The sequence below is a fragment of the Periophthalmus magnuspinnatus genome, chromosome 9, assembly GCF_009829125.3.
Source record: "Periophthalmus magnuspinnatus isolate fPerMag1 chromosome 9, fPerMag1.2.pri, whole genome shotgun sequence".
Classification (NCBI taxonomy): domain Eukaryota; kingdom Metazoa; phylum Chordata; class Actinopteri; order Gobiiformes; family Gobiidae; genus Periophthalmus; species Periophthalmus magnuspinnatus.
In genome coordinates this window covers 1,828,754-1,850,662 of record NC_047134.1, presented here as the reverse complement: position 1 = coordinate 1,850,662, position 21,909 = coordinate 1,828,754, and the positions used below count along the sequence as shown (strand labels likewise).

The 21,909-nt window shown below is 47.4% G+C and overlaps 1 protein-coding gene and 10 non-coding genes across 11 annotated transcripts; 5 read left to right on the top strand and 6 right to left on the bottom strand.

Annotated features, from left to right (window-relative positions):
* The first annotated feature begins 2,290 nt into the window (after positions 1-2,290).
* On the top strand, positions 2,291-2,400 carry trnal-caa (transfer RNA leucine (anticodon CAA)). The gene is made up of 2 exons: positions 2,291-2,328; positions 2,355-2,400. It is a non-coding gene; the product is annotated as a tRNA-Leu (tRNA).
* Positions 2,401-3,144: 744 nt separating this feature from the next.
* trnak-cuu (transfer RNA lysine (anticodon CUU)) lies at positions 3,145-3,217 on the top strand. Its single transcript has one exon. It is a non-coding gene; the product is annotated as a tRNA-Lys (tRNA).
* A 1,982-nt stretch (positions 3,218-5,199) lies between these two features.
* Positions 5,200-7,992, top strand: LOC117375680 (uncharacterized; the record flags this gene model as incomplete). The annotated part of the gene is made up of 3 exons (XM_055223997.1): positions 5,200-5,422; positions 6,289-6,483; positions 7,043-7,992. Coding segments are annotated over exons 1-3 (1,368 nt in total), but the record flags the coding sequence as incomplete, so codon positions are not given.
* Positions 5,619-5,705, top strand: trnay-gua (transfer RNA tyrosine (anticodon GUA)). The gene is given in 2 exon segments: positions 5,619-5,655; positions 5,670-5,705. It is a non-coding gene; the product is annotated as a tRNA-Tyr (tRNA).
* Positions 7,993-8,657: 665 nt separating the features above from the next.
* trnar-ucu (transfer RNA arginine (anticodon UCU)) lies at positions 8,658-8,739 on the bottom strand. Its single transcript has one exon. It is a non-coding gene; the product is annotated as a tRNA-Arg (tRNA).
* A 663-nt stretch (positions 8,740-9,402) lies between these two features.
* Positions 9,403-9,512, bottom strand: trnal-caa (transfer RNA leucine (anticodon CAA)). The gene is made up of 2 exons: positions 9,475-9,512; positions 9,403-9,448 (listed from the first exon to the last, which is right to left on the bottom strand). It is a non-coding gene; the product is annotated as a tRNA-Leu (tRNA).
* A 472-nt stretch (positions 9,513-9,984) lies between these two features.
* trnak-cuu (transfer RNA lysine (anticodon CUU)) lies at positions 9,985-10,057 on the bottom strand. Its single transcript has one exon. It is a non-coding gene; the product is annotated as a tRNA-Lys (tRNA).
* A 2,205-nt stretch (positions 10,058-12,262) lies between these two features.
* Positions 12,263-12,344, top strand: trnas-gcu (transfer RNA serine (anticodon GCU)). The gene has a single exon. It is a non-coding gene; the product is annotated as a tRNA-Ser (tRNA).
* Positions 12,345-13,276: 932 nt separating this feature from the next.
* Positions 13,277-13,358, bottom strand: trnas-gcu (transfer RNA serine (anticodon GCU)). The gene has a single exon. It is a non-coding gene; the product is annotated as a tRNA-Ser (tRNA).
* Positions 13,359-16,306: 2,948 nt separating this feature from the next.
* trnak-cuu (transfer RNA lysine (anticodon CUU)) lies at positions 16,307-16,379 on the bottom strand. The gene has a single exon. It is a non-coding gene; the product is annotated as a tRNA-Lys (tRNA).
* Positions 16,380-18,450: 2,071 nt separating this feature from the next.
* trnal-caa (transfer RNA leucine (anticodon CAA)) lies at positions 18,451-18,560 on the bottom strand. Its single transcript has 2 exons — positions 18,523-18,560; positions 18,451-18,496 (listed from the first exon to the last, which is right to left on the bottom strand). It is a non-coding gene; the product is annotated as a tRNA-Leu (tRNA).
* Between the last annotated feature and the right edge of the window lie 3,349 nt (positions 18,561-21,909).

The window sequence follows — 21,909 nt, the reverse complement described above, 5'->3', positions numbered from 1 at the left end:
GCTTTAGACTCACTGACAGCTGGTAAAGAAAGGGGGATTAGCTCAAATGGTAGAGCGCTTGCTTCGCATGCGAGAGGTAGTGGGATCAATGCCCGCATCCTCCAGTCGTATTTTAGATTGGGAGGCTCCCTTCAAGGTCTGCACTGTGGTGAGAGGATTGGAGGATATGTGGATTTCCCATGTCTAAATCCACTGCACTGTCCACCTCTGTCTGTATCTCTCCATCCTTCCAAGTAAAATAAAGCTTTTAACAGACAATACCAGGAGTTCTACTTGAACTATGGATCTATCGTGACAGGTGATTCCCACAGACCAAGCCCGCTCTGCATAATATGCGGCGACCAGCTCTGTAATGAGGCAATGAACCCTTCAAAACTGCTCCGCCACTTGGAGAGGGCCACAGTCACTCCAGTTCTTAAAAAACCTGGTTTAGACCCCAATGATTTCAACAACCTCCATCCCATTTTAAACTTACCTTTCATCTCCAAATTCCTTGAAGAAACCGTTGCCTCTCAACTACATGTCCACCTCAATAATAACAATCTCTATGAACAGTTTCAATCAGGCTTCCGACCCCTCCACAGCACAGAAACCGCACTCATGAAAATCAAAAATGACCTCCTCATGGCAGCTGATACCGGTTTACTCTCCATCCTCATCCTCCTCGATCTAACCGCAGCCTTCGACACCATCTCCCACAGCCTTCTCCTCCATAGACTATCCTCCATCGGTATCACTGATATCCCACTCACTTGGTTCACCTCATACCTCACCAACCGCACACAGTACATTAATTTAAAATCACACACATCCAACACCTTCCCTTTATCTGCTGGGGTTCCACAGGGCTCTGTCCTGGGGCCCCTCCTTTTTATCATCTATATCGAAACCTCTTGGTTTCATCTTCCGCAAGCACAACATTCACTTTCAGTGTTACGCGGATGACACCCAGCTCTTCCTTTCCTCCAGGCCCTCGTCATCACTCCCACCATCCTCCCTTATCCTCTGCCTACAGGAAATCAACACACGGTTCTCCACTAACTTTCTCATGCTAAACAGTTCCAAAACAGAAGTCCTCCTAGTAGACACCCCATCCACACTCTCCAAATCTAACAGCTTTTCAATCAACATCAACAACTCAACTGTCCATCCTTCCCCTAAGGTCAAGAGTCTGGGTGTCATCCTCGACAGTACACTTTTCCTTTCCGGTGACCACTGTCACCCGGTCTGCATATTTCCACTCCTCACACCACTGCCATTCTAGACCACAGCCTTGTAACTTCCCACATTGATTACTGTAACTCTCTTCTCCTTGGTCCCCCCAATAAATCCCAGAAACTGCAGCTCCTTCAGAACTCTGCAGCCTGGGTCATAACATGGACATGAAATCTGTAACTGTATTTCTCCATCTATAGCTTGTCCACCTCCGTCTGTATCTCTCCAACTTCAGTATGTCCTCCTTCACTTACAGCGTGTCCACCTCCATCTTCAACATGTGCACCTCTCTCTGTATCTCTCCATCTTCAGCATGTCCAACTCCATCTGTATTTCTACAACTTCAGCATGTCCATAGCCTCTCAATTCCACAACTTCTCAACCTAAAGACACATATTGAGTCAAATCTTCCCCTTTGCTAGAGTCTGATTTGACAACAGTACATTGTTCTCTGACCTTCGATAGCTCGATAGAGTGAAGGACTGTAGAATTCCAAACTGAAATTCTTAGGTCGCTGCTTCAAATCCGGCTTGAATGAGGTGCTTCTTTTTTTTGCTTTTTTTGTGGTGCAAAAATAGAGAACTGTAAACCGCTGGTTCAGGCGATGGACTGCAAATCAATTGTGCTCTGTACATGTAGGTTTGAATCCCGTCCTCGTTGGTAGACAGTTTTTCTAAAGTAAGAGGTTTGTGTAAACACAGCATGCCACTATATTCATCCCTTTGTATCTGATCTTGAAATTGATTTTGAAATTGTTGTTTTCTCATCAAACTGATCAGTATATCCAATTCCAGCCTACATATTTGTACATGTGGGTGCATGTCTGTGTATGTTTATATATGTATATATGTGTATCTATGTATATATATTTTTCCTTCTCTCTTCGTTTGAAAGTGCCTGCTGTCTTACTGTGTTTTTGTGTAGTGTTTATATATGTTCTGAACTGCATAAAAAAAAAGAAAAAGAATTGAGTAATAACAACAGATTATGAAATTGCAACTCTGCCACTAACGTAACGTAATGGATTAGGGCCTACATACTGACAGTGGACACCAAGACCTCCTAGAAGCAGGTGGTCAGGATGGCCGAGCGGTCTAAGGCGCCAGACTCAAGGTGAACACCTTCCTCATAACAGGGGCTTCTGGTCTCCACATGGAGGCGTGGGTTCGAATCCCACTCCTGACATCCCTCTTCTGAGGAGAATATGTTTTGAAATGTAGGCCATTTCATACACTGAATTAAAATCACATTAGTGCGATAATAAACTGCTCACTCTTACATCTCCAAAATGAAAGGCTTTGGTGTTCTCTCAAAAATAGCTTTACATGTTTATTCAAAAGATGAACTGTGATGTGATGGTCAATGGTTGCAGAAGCACGTGGATTGTACTAAAGCACTGATTACTGATTATATATATGACCTGAGCTGAATCAGGGTACAGTACTCTAGATACATGCCCGGCTAGCTCAGTCAGTAGAGCATCAGACTCTTTCTCTCTTTTCTTCTTTCTTTATCTTTATTCATACAAGGGAATGAGAGCACTTGGGCTCTCTTTTTCATGGGTGCCCTATTTAAAATACAATACAAGCAGAAAAACAAGCAAAACAAACAAGTCCATATAAAACAGTAAAAACAGATTCAAGTTTGCATATATCAGTTTGTTAACAGATTATTAAATTGCAACTCTGCCACTAACGTATCCAGTTTTGCTTTTCCTTGGAGTGTATTCCATTTGGTGTAGCAAAACAGCTAAAAGCCCTCTCTTCCCATCATAATCTCAGTGTTATGGGTTCGAGCCCCAAGTTGGGCGAAAGTCCTTTTGAACTTGATTAACTGATAGCCTTAACAGCCACGTACAACCTGATCTCAAAAGTAATCTATAGCAAAACGTCTATTGTGATCTGACACAGGTCTTCCTGCTATCAGAGTGCCCGGCTAGCTCAGTCGGTAGAGCATGAGACTCTTAATCTCAGGGTCGTGGGTTCGAGCCCCACGTTGGGCGATGCAGCTTTTGAAATTGATCAACAGATAGCCATAATAACCACTGGTGACCAAATACATTGGAACACATGTACATCGTTTCATTCTTAATTGGAAGCAAGGGACATGTCAGACTTAAGGTAAAGCCCTAGCACATTTGAGGCGTGGCTTTAAGTCCCACTCCTGGCAATCTGTTTGACTTTGTTGTGCTCTGAGCAGATTGCAGGGATGTGGATGGCCTGAAGGGCTGCTTCACCGAAGGCTGAATATTGGTTAACTACAGTACTTCTCACGATCTTCTTGGATACAGTACTATTGCTGCAGCTGTAAAATGACATCTCACATTCAACGACCCTGCAAATGATGTACTAGTTATATGTGCTTTGTGCCAGTCCCAACAAGTAAGTATGAGTATGGTCATTTGTGCCATCTGCACTAAACTGGACACTTAATAACACTGGACACTTAATAACACCGGTCACTTTAATAAGCCACTTTGCACTGTTGTTCTGATGCTGCTATTGTACATATTTTCTCCCTTTAAGTATTTCTTTTGATTTTTTCAAGCATATCTTTTTAACTTTGTGCATGCCCTTATTTGTATTTGTATTTATTCAGTGTGTTTATGTTGTACTTTTTCACCGAAGCAAGTTCCTAGTTTGTGAACTGTGTTCACAGACTATGGCAATAAAAGTCTTCTGATTCTGATTCTGAGAAATAATGGATTAGGGCCTACATACTGACAGTGGACACCAAGACCTCCTAGCAGCAGGTGGTCAGGATGGCTGACCGACAGCGCACCGCCCCCCTTTGGACTCTTTTCTCCACCCACCTCACCACCCACCTCAGACACCTCCACATGGTCGTTCCCCACTGCTTCAACAGGACTTTGCTTCCCCACAACACCCTCATCACCATCAATACCCAAGGACAACTCGATCTCCTTTTTTGACCCCCCTCAGAACAATGGACAGAGACTCCCATCTTGGTTCAGAAATTGCATGCTAATTCTCTTCTTAATTTCGTTCATTATGTCCTCATCTGCCCCATTCCCTCATGTCTCCTACCCTATTCCGTAATATATATATATATATATATATATATATATATATATATATATATACATATATACATATATATATATATATATATATATATATATATATATATATATATATATATATATATATATATACTTATTTAACATTTCTTGTATGTTCTCCCCATTTCCCTCATGTGTTCTTCCCTTCCCCACGTCCCCCCACATAACCCAATGTGTTCTTGTACGTGTACTGTGCTTTTATTTTGTAAAATGTTATTTTTGATAATAAAAGACAAAAAAAAGGATGCCTGAGCGGTCAAAGGCGCCAGACTCAAAGTAAACACCTTCCTCATAACAGGGGCTTCTGGTCTCCACATGGAGGTGTGGGTTCAAATCCCACTCCTTACATTCCTCCTCTGCAGAGAATATATTTTCAAATGTAGGCCATTTTATGCCATACCATACCATAGGCCATAGAGCTGCCGCCCTCGATGCTGGACAGCACCATTTCTCAAATTATGTCCCAGTCCACCCCGCCCCCCATGAGTCCTATCCAGTAGAGGGGGATTAGCTCAAATGGTAGAGCGCTCGCTTAGCATGTGAGAGGTAGCAGGATCGATGCCTGCATCCTCCAGTAGCCTTTTAGACTGCAAGGCTCCCTTCAAGGTCTGCACTGAAAATGTCAACACCCTCTTCCTTTTTTTTTTGTTTTAAACTTTTATTATCAAAAATATCATCTCATAAAATCACAGTACAAAGTACATTGGGGCAAGTGGTGGTGGTGGTGGTGGTGGGGGGGGGGGGGGGGGGGGGGGGGGGGGTGATGGAAACACACATGGTGGAAAATGGGGAACATACAAGAAATAATAAATAAATGTGTACTACAGTGCTTCTCACGATCTTATTTTTCTTATCTTATTTTTGTGTGTGTGTCCCCCTGGAAACCCTTCTTTGGCCACTCCATGGCCCTGGAAGGCAGCCAGGGTATATATAAGCTCTGCCAGATGCTGCCACCTTCGATGCTGGACGGCCTGCCCCCATTCGAACGGGAGGCGTGGACGGCGTGGCGAACGCTGCGGCCCTGGGCGATCGCCACGCCAGCCACGACCGAGCAGCTGTCCAGCATCTCCCTGCGGTTCAACCCGGATCTCCTGTCCAGCCCACCCGCCCCTCAGGAGTACATGAGTACAACTCCATCTGTATTTCTACAACTTCAGCGTATCCACCTTCATTTTCAGCATGTCCACCTCCATCTGTATCGCTCCAACTTCAGCGTGTCCATAGCCTCTCAATTCCACAACCTCTCAACCTACAGACACATATTGAGTCAAATCTTCCCCTTTGCTAGAGTCTGATTTGACAACAGTACATTGTTCTCTGACCTTCGATAGCTCAGTTGGTAGAGCGGAGGACTGTAGAAATCCAAACTGCAATCCTTAGGTCGCTGGTTCAAATCCGGCTTCAAGGAGGTGCTGATTTTTTTCTTTTTTTTGTGGTGTAAAAATAGAGAACTGTAAACCGCTGGTTCAGGCGATGGACTGCAAATCAATTGTGCTCTGTACATGTAGGTTTGAATCCCGTCCTCGTCGGTAGACAGTTTTTCTAAAGTAAGAGGTTTGTGTAAACACAGCATACCATTATATTCATCCCTTTGCATCTGATCTTGAAATTGATTTTGAAATTGTTGTTTTCTCATCAAACTGATTAGTATATCCAATTCCAGCCTACATATTTGTACATGTGGGTGCATGTCTGTGTATGTTTATATATGTATTTCCACATAGACAATGTCAACTCCAAACCCGCTGCTGAATTCATGGACCTTCTTCAATGCTTCAACATCACTCAATATGTCAATTTCCCCACTCACACTCACGGTCACATTCTTGATCTGGTTTGCTCCACTGGTCCCACAATAAACAATCTTTCCAGCCATAACCTTTGCATATCTGACCACCTTGCCATAACCTTTAACATACAAATTCCCCTCACAGCCCATGAAGCAAAACGCACAATAACTTTCAGAAATATAAAATCCATTGACTCTCCAGCTCTTTCTGTTCTACTCTCCTCCAAACTGGCTACCTCCCCTCCCTCTCTGTCTGAAAACCCTTCTGAACTTGTTTCTCACTACAACAACACCCTATCCTCCTGTCTTGACGAACTGGCCCGCACCAAAACTAAAACCGTCTCTTTCACCCATACTGCCCCCTGGTACACCCCTGAGCTCCATCAAATGAAGTCCCGTAAGCGCCAGCTTGAGAGACTGTACAAGAAATCTGGTTTAACTGTCCATCTCCAAATCTACACAGACTACATACAGCAATATAAAGATACACTAAACTCTGCCCGGTCCAAATATTACTCCAACCTCATCCACTCCGGCTCCAATAACCCCAAAGTTCTCTTTTCCACAATAAACACACTCCTAAAACCCAACTACAACACCTCATCTTCCTTCACCACTGACAAATGCAATCAATTTCAATCCTTCTTTCAGTCCAAAATAGATTCCATTTACAGTTCAATAGACCTCTCCTCCTCCCACACCGCTCCACCTGATCCTCTTCCGCCCCTTCAACAGCTCTCTCACTTCACACCCATTTCCCCTGCTCACCTGACAAAACTTTTTTCCGGCATTAAACATTCTACATGCTCCCTGGATCCCATTCCCTCTCCTCTCATCAAAGCCTGTCTTCCTGTACTCTCTCCACTGATCACCCAAATCAAAAACTCCTCCCTCTCCTCCGGTTCTGTCCCACAGTCTCTCAAGCTGGCTGCTATCACCCCCCTCCTCTTCCATAGCCCCCCTGCAGCAGGGAGTCCCCCAAGGTTCGGTGCTTGGTCCTCTCCTCTTCATTCTCTACATCCTCCCCCTCGGCAACATCATTCGTCGTCACGGTCTCCGTTTTCACTGCTACGCTGACGACATCCAACTTTACATTTCCACAACATCCATCAACCCCACAATCCACTCCACTCTCACCCACTGCCTAACAGACATCAAAAACTGGATGAATCACAACTTCCTCAAACTTAACAGCGACAAAACAGACTTCATCATCATCGGTCCACACAACATCGCCAAATCCTCACAACACTTCACCCTCCACTTTGACAACACCACACTCTCTCCATCCTCACTCATCCGTAACCTCGGTGTGCTCCTCGACCCCACTCTTTCATTTGAACCCCACGTCAAGCACATAACCCGGACTGCATTCTTTCACCTCAAAAACATAGCCCGTCTCCGCCCATCACTCACCTTCTGTGCCGCTGAAACTCTCATCCACGCATTCATTACATCCAGAATCGACTACTGCAATAGCATCCTCTACGGTACACCATCCAAAACCCTCAACAGACTACAGTACATTCAGAACTCTGCTGCCCGCCTCCTCACCCACACCCGCTCACATGAACACATCACTCCTGTCCTCCACAAGCTCCACTGGCTCCCCGTCCCTCAGCGCATCCACTTCAAAATCCTTCTTATCACATTCAAAGCTCTCCACAACCTGGCCCCTCCTTACCTCACAGACCTGCTCCACCACCACACTCCATCTCGCTCCCTCCGCTCCTCCAGCTCCAACCTCCTGTCCCTGCCCTGTAGGACCAAGCTCCGAACCTGGGGGGACAGAGCCTTCTCCATCGCTGCCCCGACCCTCTGGAACTCACTACCAAAACCCCTCCGTGACTGCTCTGACCTCCCCACCTTCAAGAAAGAACTCAAAACTCACCTGTTCAAAATCGCTTTTAATGCTTGACTTTATGTTGTAAATTTTTGTGATATTTTATTATTGTATCCACTGTGAAGTGACTTTGAGTGTCCTGAAAAGCGCTATATAAATAAAATTTATTATTATTATTATTATGTATATACATGTATATATGTGTATCTATGTATATATATTTTTCCTTCTCTCTTCGTTTGAAAGTGCCTGCTGTCTTACTGTGTTTTTGTGTAGTGTTTATATATGTTCTGAACTGCATAAAAAAAAAAAAAGAATTGAATAATTTTAACAGATTATTAAATTGCAACTCTGCTACTAACGTAACGTAATGGATTAGGGCCTACATACTGACAGTGGACACCAAGACCTCCTAGCAGCAGGTGGTCAGGATGGCCGAGCGGTCTAAGGCGCCAGACTCAAGGTGAACACCTTCCTCATAACAGGGGCTTCTGGTCTCTATCAACAGAGCTATCGAAGGTCAGAGAATAATGTATTGTTGTCAAATCGGACTCTAGCAAAGGGGCAGATTTAACTCAAGATGTGTTTGTAGGTTTAGAGGTTGTGGAATTGAGAGGCTATGGGCAAAGAAACAACACAAACCAGGATATGTTGTTAGCCATTAGCTTCAGTGCTAGTTATACTTTATATGCTGTATTTCCACCTTATACTTCATTAAAACTGTCCTTTGACAAGGATAGGATTCAAACCCACGCGTGCAGAGCACAATGGATTAGAAGTCCATCACCTTAACCACTCGGCCACCTTGTCTGTGGCTCAGTTTTACGTTGTTTTAATAGATGTTACTCTCTCACTGGACGTTACGTTACACAAACAGGAATATGTTTGCCCAGTGTGTTCATGGTTCTGAACTATCAGATCTGGACTGTGGTGAGAGGATTGGAGGATATGCGGATTTCCCGTGTCCCATCCCCGGCCCGGGGGTACTCCCCCCGAGGGCCGGCGCACCACGGAGTGGAGCACCTTCCCCAAGGAAGGACCCCCATTTGACTCCGATGTTCAGGGCGAAACGGAGGGCCATGTTAGAGACCGGGGTCCGTCTGCAGGTTAGGTTGGCGGCCGCGAAGCGCCCCTGAAGCGCCCCCAGGCGGCCTCCATGTCAAAGTCGCCGGTGGCGCCCAGCAGGTCACCGATCCGGACGAACCCCGCTCTCTCAAAGTTCTCACTCCTCATGCACTCCCGAGGGGCGGACGGGCTCGACAGGAGGTCCGGGTTGAACTGCAGGGGGATGCTGGACAGCTGCCCTGCCGTGGCCGGCGCGGTGATCGCCAAGGGCCTCAGCACCCACCACGCCGCCCACACCTCCCGTTCAAATGGGGGCAGGCTGTCCAGCATCGAGGGCGGCAGCTCTATGGCCTATGGTATGGTATAAAATGGCCTACATTTCAAAATATATTCTCTGCAGAAGAGGAATGTCAGGAGTGGGATTTGAACCCACGCCTCCATGTGGAGACCAGAAGCCCCTGTTATGAGGAAGGTGTTCACCTTGAGTCTGGCGCCTTAGACCACTCGGCCATCCTGACCACCTGCTGCTAGGAGGTCTTGGTGTCCACTGTCAGTATGTAGGCCCTAATCCATTATTTCTGATGGCACAAATGACCATACTCATACTTACTTGTTGGACTCGCACAAAGCACATATAACTAGTACATCATTTGCAAGGTCTTTGAATGTGAGATGTCATTTTACAGCTGCAGCAATAGTAGTGTATCCAAGAAGATCGTGAGAAGTACTGTAGTTAACCAATATTCAGCCTTCGATGAAGCAGCCCTTCAGGCCATCCACATCCCTGCAATCTGCTCAGAGCAACAACAAAAGTTGAACAGATTGCCAGGAGTGGGACTTAAAGCCACGCCTCATATGTGCTAGGGCTTTACCTTAAGTCTGACATGTCCCTTGCTTCCAATTAAGGATGAAACGATGTACATGTGTTCCGATGTATTTGGTCACCAGTGGTTATTATGGCTATCAGTTGATCAATTTCAAAATCTGCATCGCCCAACGTGGGGCTTGAACCCACGACCCTGAGATTAAGAGTCTCATGCTCTACCAACTGAGCTAGCCGGGCACTCTGATCATGGGAAGACCTGTGTCAGATCCCAATAGACGTAGTGCTATAGATGACTTTTGAGATCAGGTTGTACGTGGCTGTTATGGCTATCAGTTAATCAAGTTCTAAAGGACTCTCGCCCAATTTGGGGCTCGAACCCATAACACTGAGATTATGATGGGAAGAGAGGGATTTTAGCTGTTTAGCTGCTACACCAAAATGGAATACACTCCAAGGAAAAGCAAAACTGGATATGTTAGTGGCAGAGTTGCAATTTAATAATCTGTTAACAAACTGATATATGCAAACTTGAATCTGTTTTTACTGTTTTATATGGACTTGTTTGTTTTGCTTGTTTTTTCTGCTTGTATTGTATTTTAAATAGGGCACCCATGAAAAAGAGAGCCCAAGTGCTCTCATTCCCTTGTATGAATAAAGATAAAGAAAGAAGAAAAGAGAGAAAGAGTCTGATGCTCTACTGACTGAGCTAGCCGGGCATGTATCTAGAGTACTGTACCCTGATTCAGCTCAGGTCATATATATAATCAGTAATCAGTGCTTTAGTACAATCCACGTGCTTCTGCAACCATTGACCATCACATCACAGTTTATCTTTTGAATAAACACATAAAGCTATTTTTGAGAGAACACCAAAGCCTTTCGTTTTGGAGATGTAAGAGTGAGCAGTTTATTCTTATAAAATGTCAACACCCTCTTCCAAAAATCTCACCAAATCATCATTTAAATGGCCATTTCTGTCCACTGCCAAGTTTACAAACATAGATTGTGAGGGTATAGCTCAATGGTAGAACATTTGACAGCAGATGATGAGGTCTCCAGTTAAAATCTCGATGGCCTTTGTGTGACTTTCAAAAAGTGCAATTTGTATTACATTAAATCTTTATATGTATCTCTCCATCTACATCATGTCCACCTCCATCTTCAGCATGTCCTCCTCCATTTTCAACGTGTGCAGCCAGAGGTACATAGGCCACGGCTGAAGCTTTGACAAATTCTACAAGAGGACAGATAACAGTTTCCTCATCACGATAGGATCCTCATCACGATAGGATCACGATAGTCCCAAGCACTTTTCTTAAACTTAAGTAAATTAACTCTCAGGAAGTTAGCACCTAGCTAATGGCTAACATCAGTTCCTGGTCTGTGTTGTTTCCTTGCCCACAGTCTCTCAACTTCACAGCAGCAGTTATTTTTTGAAGATAGCACGAGGAGTACCCACTAAACATCTCAGATGAAGCCTTTAGACCACATGTGTCAAACTCAAGGCCTGGGGACCAAATGCCATGTCAGTTTATCACAAAAACCGTTAAAAAAACAAGTTAAAAAGTAAGTACGTTTATTTTACATAACATTCAGTAACATTTAGTGACATTTACACTGCCGCACAGTCACATCTGGCCCTTGATGGCGGCCATTTTGCTGATGTGGCCCCCAGTGAAAATGAGTTTGACACCCTTGCTTTAGACTCACTGACAGCTGGTAAAGAAAGGGGGATTAGCTCAAATGGTAGAGCGCTTGCTTCGCATGCGAGAGGTAGTGGGATCAATGCCCGCATCCTCCAGTCGTATTTTAGATTGCGAGGCTCCCTTCAAGGTCTGCACTGTGGTGAGAGGATTGGAGGATATGCGGATTTCCCGGATTTCTAAATCCACTGCACTGTCCACCTCTGTCTGTATCTCTCCATCCTCAGGCATATTTTTCTTGTGGGGCAAATAAAGAGAACCTTAAACACAGCGGGCAAAAGGATGATTCCTCTTCACGTATTTAACATCCAGTGAGAGAGTTTCTATTAAAACGGCCTAAAGAGAAATCACAGACAAGGTGGCTGAGTGGTTAAGGGGATGGATGGAGGCTAATTAGCTATGTGCTAACTAGCTATGTGCTAATTCAAATCCATAACGCGTTTGTTTTAAGTCCCAAAAGTCCAAAGTTATATATCTTAAGCATGTCCTCCTCCACCTTCAGTGTGTCCTCCTCCACCTTCAGTGTGTCCTCCCCCACCTTCAGTGTGTCCTCCTCCACCTTCAGTGTGTCCTCTTCTATCTGTATCTCTCCATCTCCACATATTCAGTCAAATCTTAACTACTACCAGAGTCCGACTTGGCCACAGTACATGTTTTTTTTTTTTCTCACTTTTGATAGTTCAGAACCATGAACACATTGGGCAAACATTCTTTATTGTGTAACGTAACCTGAACCACAGACGAGGTGGCCGAGTGGTTAAGGCGATGGACTGCTAATCCATTGTGCTCTGCACGTGTGGGTTCGAATCCCATCCTCGTCGAAACAAGGTTTTAATGAAGTACAAGCTGTAAATACAGCATAGAAAGTGTATCTAGCACTGAAGCTAATTGCTAATGACATATCCTGGTTTGTGTTGTTTCCTTGCCCAAAGCCTCTCAATTCCACATACATACTCATATATATTTATATTGAGAAGGAGGCAAAAAAAAAGTTTTTGTTTTTTTTTGTTTTTTTTTAACAATAAAACTTTAAACACAAAATCAAAATCAGAACATGTCATAGAAAAAAATATAGATTTGCAAGGTCAAATAATCAACAAAACAATCAAGCAAATCAAAGCAATTGAAATAAGTTTCTAGTTTGTGTATGCAAGAACTTGTGTATTTGTGTGTGTTCAGATGCATGTGTGGCAAAATGTGACACTTTTAGTGTGTTCCTTGCAGAGATATTTATTGCAGGTGAAGCAGGATGTACTTGTCTTTCTGTCCTTACTGCTTGGGCAGACCTGACACCTCTTCCTTTTAGAGTCAGGTGGAACACAGAAGGACACGGTGAAGGTGGAGGTGGACACAATGAAGATGGACAGATACAGGTGGAGGTGGACACGCTGAAGATGGAGGTGGACACAATGAAGATAGAAAGATACAGATGGAGGTGGACATGACGAAGATGGAGGTGGACATGATGAAGATGGACAGATACAGATGGAGATGGACACGATGAAGATGGAGAAGGACACGGTGAAGATGAAGATGGACAAGATGAAGATGGAGGAAGATACGTTGAAAAAGGAGGTGGACATGATGAAGATACACTCAATATGTGTCTATAGGTTTAGAGGTTGTGGAATTGAGAGGCTCTGGGCAAAGAAACAACACAAAAGAGGTTATGTCGATAGTCATTAGCTTCGGTGCTAGATACACTTTTTAGATCTGCTGTATTTCCAACTTGTACTTCATTAAAACTGTCTTCCGACGAGGATGGGATTCCAACCCACACGTGCAGAGCACAATGGATTAGCAGTCCATCGCCTTAACCACTCGGCCACCTTGCCTTTCTTGCTGCATTTGAGGTTCTCTTCATTTGCCCCACAATGAAAAAAGTTTTGTCCTCTACAACCCTCCACTCTACCAACTACCAAGTTGGACTCTGATAAAGGGTAAGATTTCACTCAATATGTGCCTGAATAGGTTTAAAAGGAAATCTGAGGACTGCCAAATATCAATGTTGTATTCTGTCTTTTAAGTAGGGTGCGTTGAAATGGGACAGCGCTTGTTGTGCCGGAAATTACGTAACTGCCCTTCGATGCACACTCCCAAAGGCCATTTTGGAGAATTGGGACATGGCTACAGACAGAGTTCGACAGTACAGTGGATTTAGACACGGGAAATCCGCATATCCTCCAATCTTCTCACCACAGTGCAGACCTTGAAGGGAGCCTCGCAGTCTAAAACACAACTGGAGGATTGATCCCACTACCTCTCGCATGCGAAGCAAGCGCTCTACCATTTGAGCTAATCCTGAGCTAATATCTGAGATCTCCTATGATGACCACAGGAGATCCACAAATGGTACAAAACTATTCAATTTAAGTACCTCTGTTTCACCCGTATGTGGCTGCGGTTACAGTAATTTTGGATGTTTACTGGGTACTCCTCGTGCTATCTTCAAAAAAAGAACTGCTGCTGTGGAGTTGAGAGACTGTGGGCAAGGAAACACCACAGACCAGGAACTGTTGTTAGCCATTAGCTAGGTGCTAACTTCCGGAGACTTAATTTACTTATGTTTAAGAAAATTACTTGGGACTGTCGCGATCCTCATCAAAACACTTTTTGCTGTTTACCAAAATAGACCTTTGTAGGTGAACATTTCCAGTGAGTGTTTTATTTTCCTGTGCCAAACTTTTCTGCTGCTTCTCATGAACAATGTCTGGACATTTCTCTTTGACCCTTATGGGCTCAACACACAGGGAGCGATGTCGCTCGCTCTCCATTTATTTTCAATGGTCCCTGTGCGACACTGCGGAAATCGCTGGTCTCTCTCACCTCCGCGACAAGTGAAAGATGTGCACGTGAAAACCTCACACTTGTGCATGTCGACACACGCGGGCCTGCAACGCAATTAATGAGTTTAAACATGTTCAACTTTTATCTCTGTCACCTGCACAACAGCCAATCAGCGAGAGTTTGATTGACGAGCCAATGCACTGCCCACTCCAGAAACATCATGGAGGAGAAAATTATACTCGCCGTGTCAGATTTCCAAATTCTTTTTGACATATCTGAAAAAGACTACAGATATATATATATATATATATATATATATATATATATATATATATATATATATATATATATATGGGGGGTGGAAACACACATGGTGGAAAATGGGGAACATACAAGAAATAATAAATAAATGTGTACATGTACATCACAAGACAGGCGACACTGGGGCAAGTAGGGAGGGTGCGGGGTTGGATAGGACACATGGGGGGCGGGGTGGACTGGGACATAATTTGAGAAATAATTGAATAAACAATCTTTGTGCATTTTGGTTTCAGTCTTTCAGGACCTGAGGTGGGGTGGGGGATGGGGTGAGTGATCAAAAGTGAAAGTCCAAATGTCCTTGGGGGGTGACGGTGATGAGGGTGTTGCGGGGGAGCAGGGTCTTGTTAAAACGGTGGGGGATGGCTATGTGAAGGTGTTGGAGGTGGGTGGTGAGGCGGTTCGTGAACAGGGTCCAGTGGGGGGCGGTGCGCTGATCGTACAGGTGGAGGTTTCTGACGAAGAACATGGTGTACCGGGCTATGGACATGATGAGTCTGAGGAGGGGGAGGTTGGGTCTGGAAGGGTGATCAGGTGGACGGTCGGTGATGGTGGCGATGTTCCGGAGGACGTGGGTCTGGGGTGCGGTGATCCGGGGTGCGGTGATCCGGGGTGCGGTGATCCGGGGTGCAGTGATCCGGGGTGTGGTGGTCCGATGGATGGTCTGGGGTGTGGTGATCTGGGGTGCACTGGTCCGGTGGGTGTCCTGGAGTGTGATGGGGGAGCACCTGGCCTGCCGCACGATGGTCCGGGCGATGGTCAGCTGAAGCGGCTGGAGCGGCTACAGCTGGGCGGTGGTCGGCCCCAGGGCGCCCCCTTCCGGCCCTGAACAGGAGCGACCAGTGCTCCTGGTCGTCCCCTCCCAGGGCCGCCGGCGGTGGGAGACTCCAGTCCAGCCTCCGGGCGAGGAGGTCCTGGACCCGGACCCAGAAGCGGCAGGCGGCACCACATTCGCAAAAAAGATGTATGAGAGTCTCAGGGGATTCACCGCACACTGGGCAGTCTATGCCGTACACTGTGGGGCTGATGGCGTGTAACTGTATGCATGTGTAGATCAGTCTGTGTTTCAATTTGAATTCGAATTTACCGATTATGTGTGGTGTAAACCATTCGAATGTGTAGGCCCAGATGGATGCGATGTCGTGCGAGGGGAATGTCTGTGACCATTTATGTTCTGCCGCGGGACGTCTGAAGACTCCAGGGATCAAACGTCGAAGTCCTCCCGTCCCCAGCCCAGGGGTACTCCCCTGAGGGCCAGCGGTCCGTTCCGACTCCGACGTTCAGGGTGAAACGGAGGGCCATGTTGGAGTCCGGGGTCCATCGGAAGGTTAGGCCAGTGGACGCGAAGCGCCCCCGGGCGACCTCTATGTCAAAGTCGCCCGTGGCGCCCAGCAGGTCGCCGACCCGGACGAACCCCGCTCTCTCAAAGTTCTCACTCCTCTTGCCCTCCCGAGGGGCGGACGGGCTCGACAGGAGGTCCGGGTTGAACCGCAGGGGGATGCTGGACAGGCCGTGGCCGTGGCCCGCGCGGCAATCGCCACACCTCCCATTTTAAAATATCTCTGCAGAAGAGGGATGTGAACCCACACCTCCATGTGGAGACCAGAATGTGTGTTCCAACACATTTGGTCACCAGTGGTTATTATGGCTATCAGTTGATCAATTTCAGAAGCTGCAGCGCCCAACGTGGGGCTTGAACCCACAACCCTGAGATTAAGAGTCTCATGCTCTACCGACTGAGCTAGCCGGGCACTCTGATCATGTGAAGACCTGTGTCAGATCCCAATAGACGTATTGCTATAGATTACTTTTGAGATCAGGTTGTACGTGGCTGTTTTTTTTTGTCTTTTATTATCAAAAATATCATTTTACAAAATAAAAGCACAGTGAACGTACAAGAACACATTAGGTTATGTGGCGGGGAGCATGGGGAAGGGAAGAACACATGAAGGAAATGGGGAGAACATACAAGAAATAATAAATAAATATAAATATGTGCATATATACATCACAAGACAGGTAACATTAGGGCATTTGGGGGGGGTGGGCCATGAGGGAATGGGGCAGACAAGGAGATTAGTGAGCAAAGTATAAATAAATGAGTGAGCAGATATTGAACGTCTAAATTTCCGTGATCATGTTGTTGTCCATTGTCCTTGTGGGGGGGGGATCAAAAATAGATATATCGAGGTGTCCTTGGGGATTGATGGTGATGAGGGTGTTGTGGGGAAGCAAAGTCCGGTTGAAGTGGTGGGGGACGGCCATGTGGAGGTGTCTGAGGTGGGTGGTGAGGTGGGTGGTGAAAACAGTCCAAAGGGGGACAGTGCGCTGTCGATGGAGGTGGATGTTTCTGACCTGATAGAGGGTGTACAGGGCTATGGACATTAGGAGTCTGATGAGGGGAAGGTTGGGTCTGGGTGAGATGTCAGGTGGACGGTTGGGCGGGCGGTGATGATGCCGGTGTTCTGGGGTGCGGTGATCTGGGGTGCGGTGATCTGGGGTACGATGATCTGTGGTGCGGTGGTGTGGGGTGCGGTGGTCTGGGGTGTGGTGATCTGGGGTCCGGTGATTTGGGGTGCGGTGGTCTGGGGTGCGGTGATCTGGGGTACGGTGGTCTGGGGTGCAGTAGTCTGGGGTGCAGTGATCTGGGGTGCGGTGGTCTGGGGTGCGCTTGTCTGGGGTGCGCTGGTCCGGCGGGTGTCCCGGAGTGTGATGGGGGAACACTCGATTCTCCGCTCGATGGTCCAGACGATGGTCGGCCGGGGCAGCTGAGGCAGCTGGGGCGGTGGAGGCTGGGCTGTAGTGGGTCCCGGCGATGAGCTGAGGGTCGGCAACGGCGACGGGGCGATGGTCGACCCCGGGGCGCCCCCTTCCCGCCCCGAACAGGAGAGACCAGCGCACCTGGTCATCCCCTCCAAGGGCCACCGGCGGTGGGAGACTCCAGTTCAGCCTCCGGGCGAGGAGGTCCTGGACCCGGACCCAGAAGCGACGGACGGCACCACATTCGAGAAAAAGGTGTTCTAGGGTCTCGGGGGATTCACCGCACCGGGCAGTCCCTGATGAACTCCGTGGGGCAGATGGCGTGTAACTGTATGCATGTGTAGATCAGTCTGTGTTTCAATTTGAATTCAAAATTACCGACTATGTGTGGTGTAAACCATTCGAATGTGTAGGCCCAGATGGATGCGATGTCGTGCGTGGGGAATGTCTGTGACCATTTGTGTTCTGCCGCGGGACGTCTGAAGACTCCAGGGAGCAGCACTTTATAACAGGTTCGGGTGTTCATCTCAGTCAGCTTCTTCCACATGGTCCCTCCCACCCAGACGTGGAAGTCGAAGCCGGCGGCGGGGGTTTGTGTCCCCTCGCCCCCGGCCTGGGGGTGCTCCCCCCCGGGAGGGACCCCCACTTGACCTCCACGTTCAGGGCGAACTGGAGGGCCATGTCGGAGACCGGGGCCCGTCAGAACGTTAGGCCGGTGGCCGCGAAGCGCCCCAGGACGACCCCTACGTCGAGGTCGCCCGTGGTGCCCGGCAGGTCACCGACCTGGATGAACCCTGCTCTCTCAAAGTTCCCACTCCTCATGTACTCCCGAGGGGCGGGCGGGCTAGACAGGAGATCCGGGTTAAACCGCAGGGGGATGCTGGACAGCTGCCCGGCCATGGCCGGTGCAGCGATCGCCAAGGGCGTCAGCGCCCGCCACACCGCCCACGCCTCCCGTTCGAATGGGGGCAGGCTGTCCAGCATCGAGGGCAGCAGCTCTATGGCCTATGGTATGGTATAAAATGGCCTACATTTCAAAATATATTCTCTGCAGAAGAGGAATGTCAGGAGTGGGATTCGAACCCACGCCTCCTTGTGGAGACCAGAAGCCCCTGTTATGAGGAAGGTGCTCACCTTGAGTCTGGCGCCTTAGACCGCTCGGCCATCCTGACCACATGCTGCTAGGAGGTCTTGGTGTCCACTGTCAGTATGTAGGCCCTAATCCATTATTTCTGATGGCACAAATGACCATACTCATACTTACTTGTTAGACTGGCACAAAGCATATATACCCCAGATCACCGCACCCCAGATCACCGGACCCCAAATCTCCGGATCCCAGATCATTGCACCCCAGATCACCGCACCCCAGATCATCGTACTCCGGACCACCGCACCCCAGACCACCGTCACCACCATCGTCAGCCCGACCGTCCACCCGACCGTCCACCCGACCGTCCACCTGATCACTCCCCCAGACCCAACCTTCCCCTCATCAGACTCCTAATGTCCATAGCCCGGTACACCATCTATCACGTTCGAAACATCCACCTTCACCGACAGCGCACCGCTCCCCTTTGGACTCTCTTCACCACCCACCTCACCACCCACCTCAGACACCTCCACATGGCCGTTCCCCACCGCTTCAACAGGACTTTTCTTCCCCGCAACACCCTCATCACCATTAACCCCCAAGGACAGCTCGACCTCCATTTTTGATCCCGCCCCTCCCCCCCCCCAGGACAATGGACAACAACATGATCATGAAATTTAGACGTTTAACATTTGCTCACTCATTCATTTATACTTTGCTCACTAATGTCCTCGTCTGCCCCAGTCCCTTATCAGAATCAGAATCACAATCAGAATCAGAAGACTTTTATTGCCATAGTCTGTGAACACAGTTCACAAACTAGGAACTTGATACGGTGAAAAAGTGCAACATAAACACACCGAATAAATACAAATAAAAATAAGGGCATGCACAAAGTTAAAAAGATATGCTTAAAAAAAAATAATCAAATGAAATACTTAAAGGGAGAAAATATGTACAACAGCAGCATCAGAACAACAGTGCAAAGCGGCTTATTAAAGTGACCGGTGTTATAAAGTGTCCAGTTTAGTGCAGATATTATTAAGTGTTCATGAGACAAACAGCAGAGGGGAAGAAACTGTTCTTATGGCGAGAGGTTCTGGTCCCAATGGACCGTAGCCTCCTGCCAGAGGGAAGTGGCTCAAATAGTCCATGTCCAGGGTGAGAAGTGTCAGCTGCTATACGGCCTGCTCCCCCCGAGTCCTGCAGACGTACAGGTCCTGTATAGATGGAAGGCTGCAGCCAATCACCTTCTCAGCAGAGCGCACCAATGCGCTGCAGTCTCTGTCTGTCCCTGGCAGTGGCCCCAGCGAACCACACAGTGATGGAGGAGGTGAGGATGGACTCAATGGTGGAAGTGTAAAACTGCACCATCATCTATACTGGCAGCTTGAGTTTCCTCAGCTGCTGCAGGTGGAGCATCCTCTGCTGGGCTTTCTTGATGAGGGAGCTGATGGTCGGCTCCCACTTGAGATTCTAGGTGATGCAGGTGCCCAGGAAGCAGAAAGAGTCCACAGTGGTGATGGGGGAAGGGCCAGATGTGACTGTGCAGCAGTGTAAATGTCACTAAATGTAACTGAATGTTATTTAAAATAAACGTAATTACTTTTTAACTTGTTTTTTTAACGGTTTCTGTGATAAACTGACATGGCATTTTGGCTTTGAGTTTGACACATGCAAATGATGTACTAGTTATATGTGCTTTGTGCCAGTCCAACAAGTAAGTATGAGTATGGTCATTTGTGCCATCAGAAATAATGGATTAGGGCCTACATACTGACAGTGGACACCAAGACCTCCTAGCAGCCAGGTGGTCAGGATGGCCGAGCGGTCTAAGGCGCGCCAGACTCAAGGTGAACACCTTCCTCATAAACAGGGGCTTACTGGTCTCCACATGGAGGCCGTGGGTTGAATCCCACTCCTGACATCCCTCTTCTTCAGAGAATTTGTTTTGAAATGTAGGCCATTTCATACACTGAATTAAAATCACATTAGTGCGATAATAAACTGCTCACTCTTACATCTCCAAAATGAAAGGCTTTGGTGTTCTCTCAAAAATAGCTTTACATGTTTATTCAAAAGATGAACTGTGATGTGATGGTCAATGGTTGCAGAAGCACGTGGATTGTACTAAAGCACTGATTACTGATTATATATATGACCTGAGCTGAATCAGGGTACAGTACTCTAGATACTTGCCCGGCTAGCTCAGTCAGTAGAGCATCAGACTCTTTCTCTCTTTTCTTCTTTCTTTATCTTTATTCATACAAGGGAATGAGAGCACTTGGGCTCTCTTTTTCATGGGTGCCCTATTTAAAATACAATACAAGCAGAAAAACAAGCAAAACAAACAAGTCCATATAAAACAGTAAAAACAGGTTCAAGTTTGCATATATCAGTTTGTTAACACATTATTAAATTGCAACTCTGCCACTAACGTATCCAGTTTTGCTTTTCCTTGGAGTGTATTCCATTTTGGTGTAGCAAAACAGCTAAAAGCCCTCTCTTCCCATCATAATCTCAGTGTTATGGGTTCGAGCCCCAAGTTGGGCGAGAGTCCTTTTGAACTTGATTAACTGATAGCCATAACAGCCACGTAAAGGGAAAAGTGCTGGTTGTCAATGCCCTCTGTGTGTCCATTCTGGTGCACGCGCTAACGGTGCTCCACCTGCTAGGCGACGTCAAAATCAGCCACTTCATCAGGAAAAGGGAGAGAGCGTTGGTGGCCCACGACACCATCGTGGGGGGCTACGACAGTGGGGGTCTAGGGCTTGTGGACCTGGTCACCAAAAAGAACAGCCTCAGACTGAAACTTGTCCGCAGGTTCCTGGACCCCCACTGTCATGCCCCCTGGAAACCCTTTTTCGGCCACGCCATGGGCTTGGGGGGCGGCCAGGGAGTGTACAGACTCTGCCAGATGCTGCCGCCCTCGATGCTGGACAGCCTGCCCCCATTCGAACGGGAGGCGTGGGCGGCGTGGCGGGCACTGAGGCCCTTGGCGATCGCCGCGCCGGCCACGGCCGGGTAGCTGTCCAGCATCCCCCTGCGGTTCAACCCGGACCTCCTGTCGAGCCCGTCCGCCCCTCGGGAGTGCATGACGAGTGAGAACTTTGAGAGAGCGGGGTTCGTCCGGGTTGGCGACCTGCTGGGCGCCACCGGCAACTTTGACATAGAAGTCGTCCGGGGGCGCTTCGCGGCCGCCGGCCTACCCTTCCGACGGACCCCGGTCTCCAACATGGCCCTCCGTTTAAAAAAAGAAAATCTGCACTGCGCAGAAAAAAATCGAACCCGAATTGAAAATAAAATAAACACACAACAATTCATTCTGCGCTATTTTTCAATGTGAGTCAGTGAGTGTGACCGGGGACGAGCTGCTCCAGACAATTATGTGATTCACAGACGTATTTGCGCAGCTTATCCACGTCATT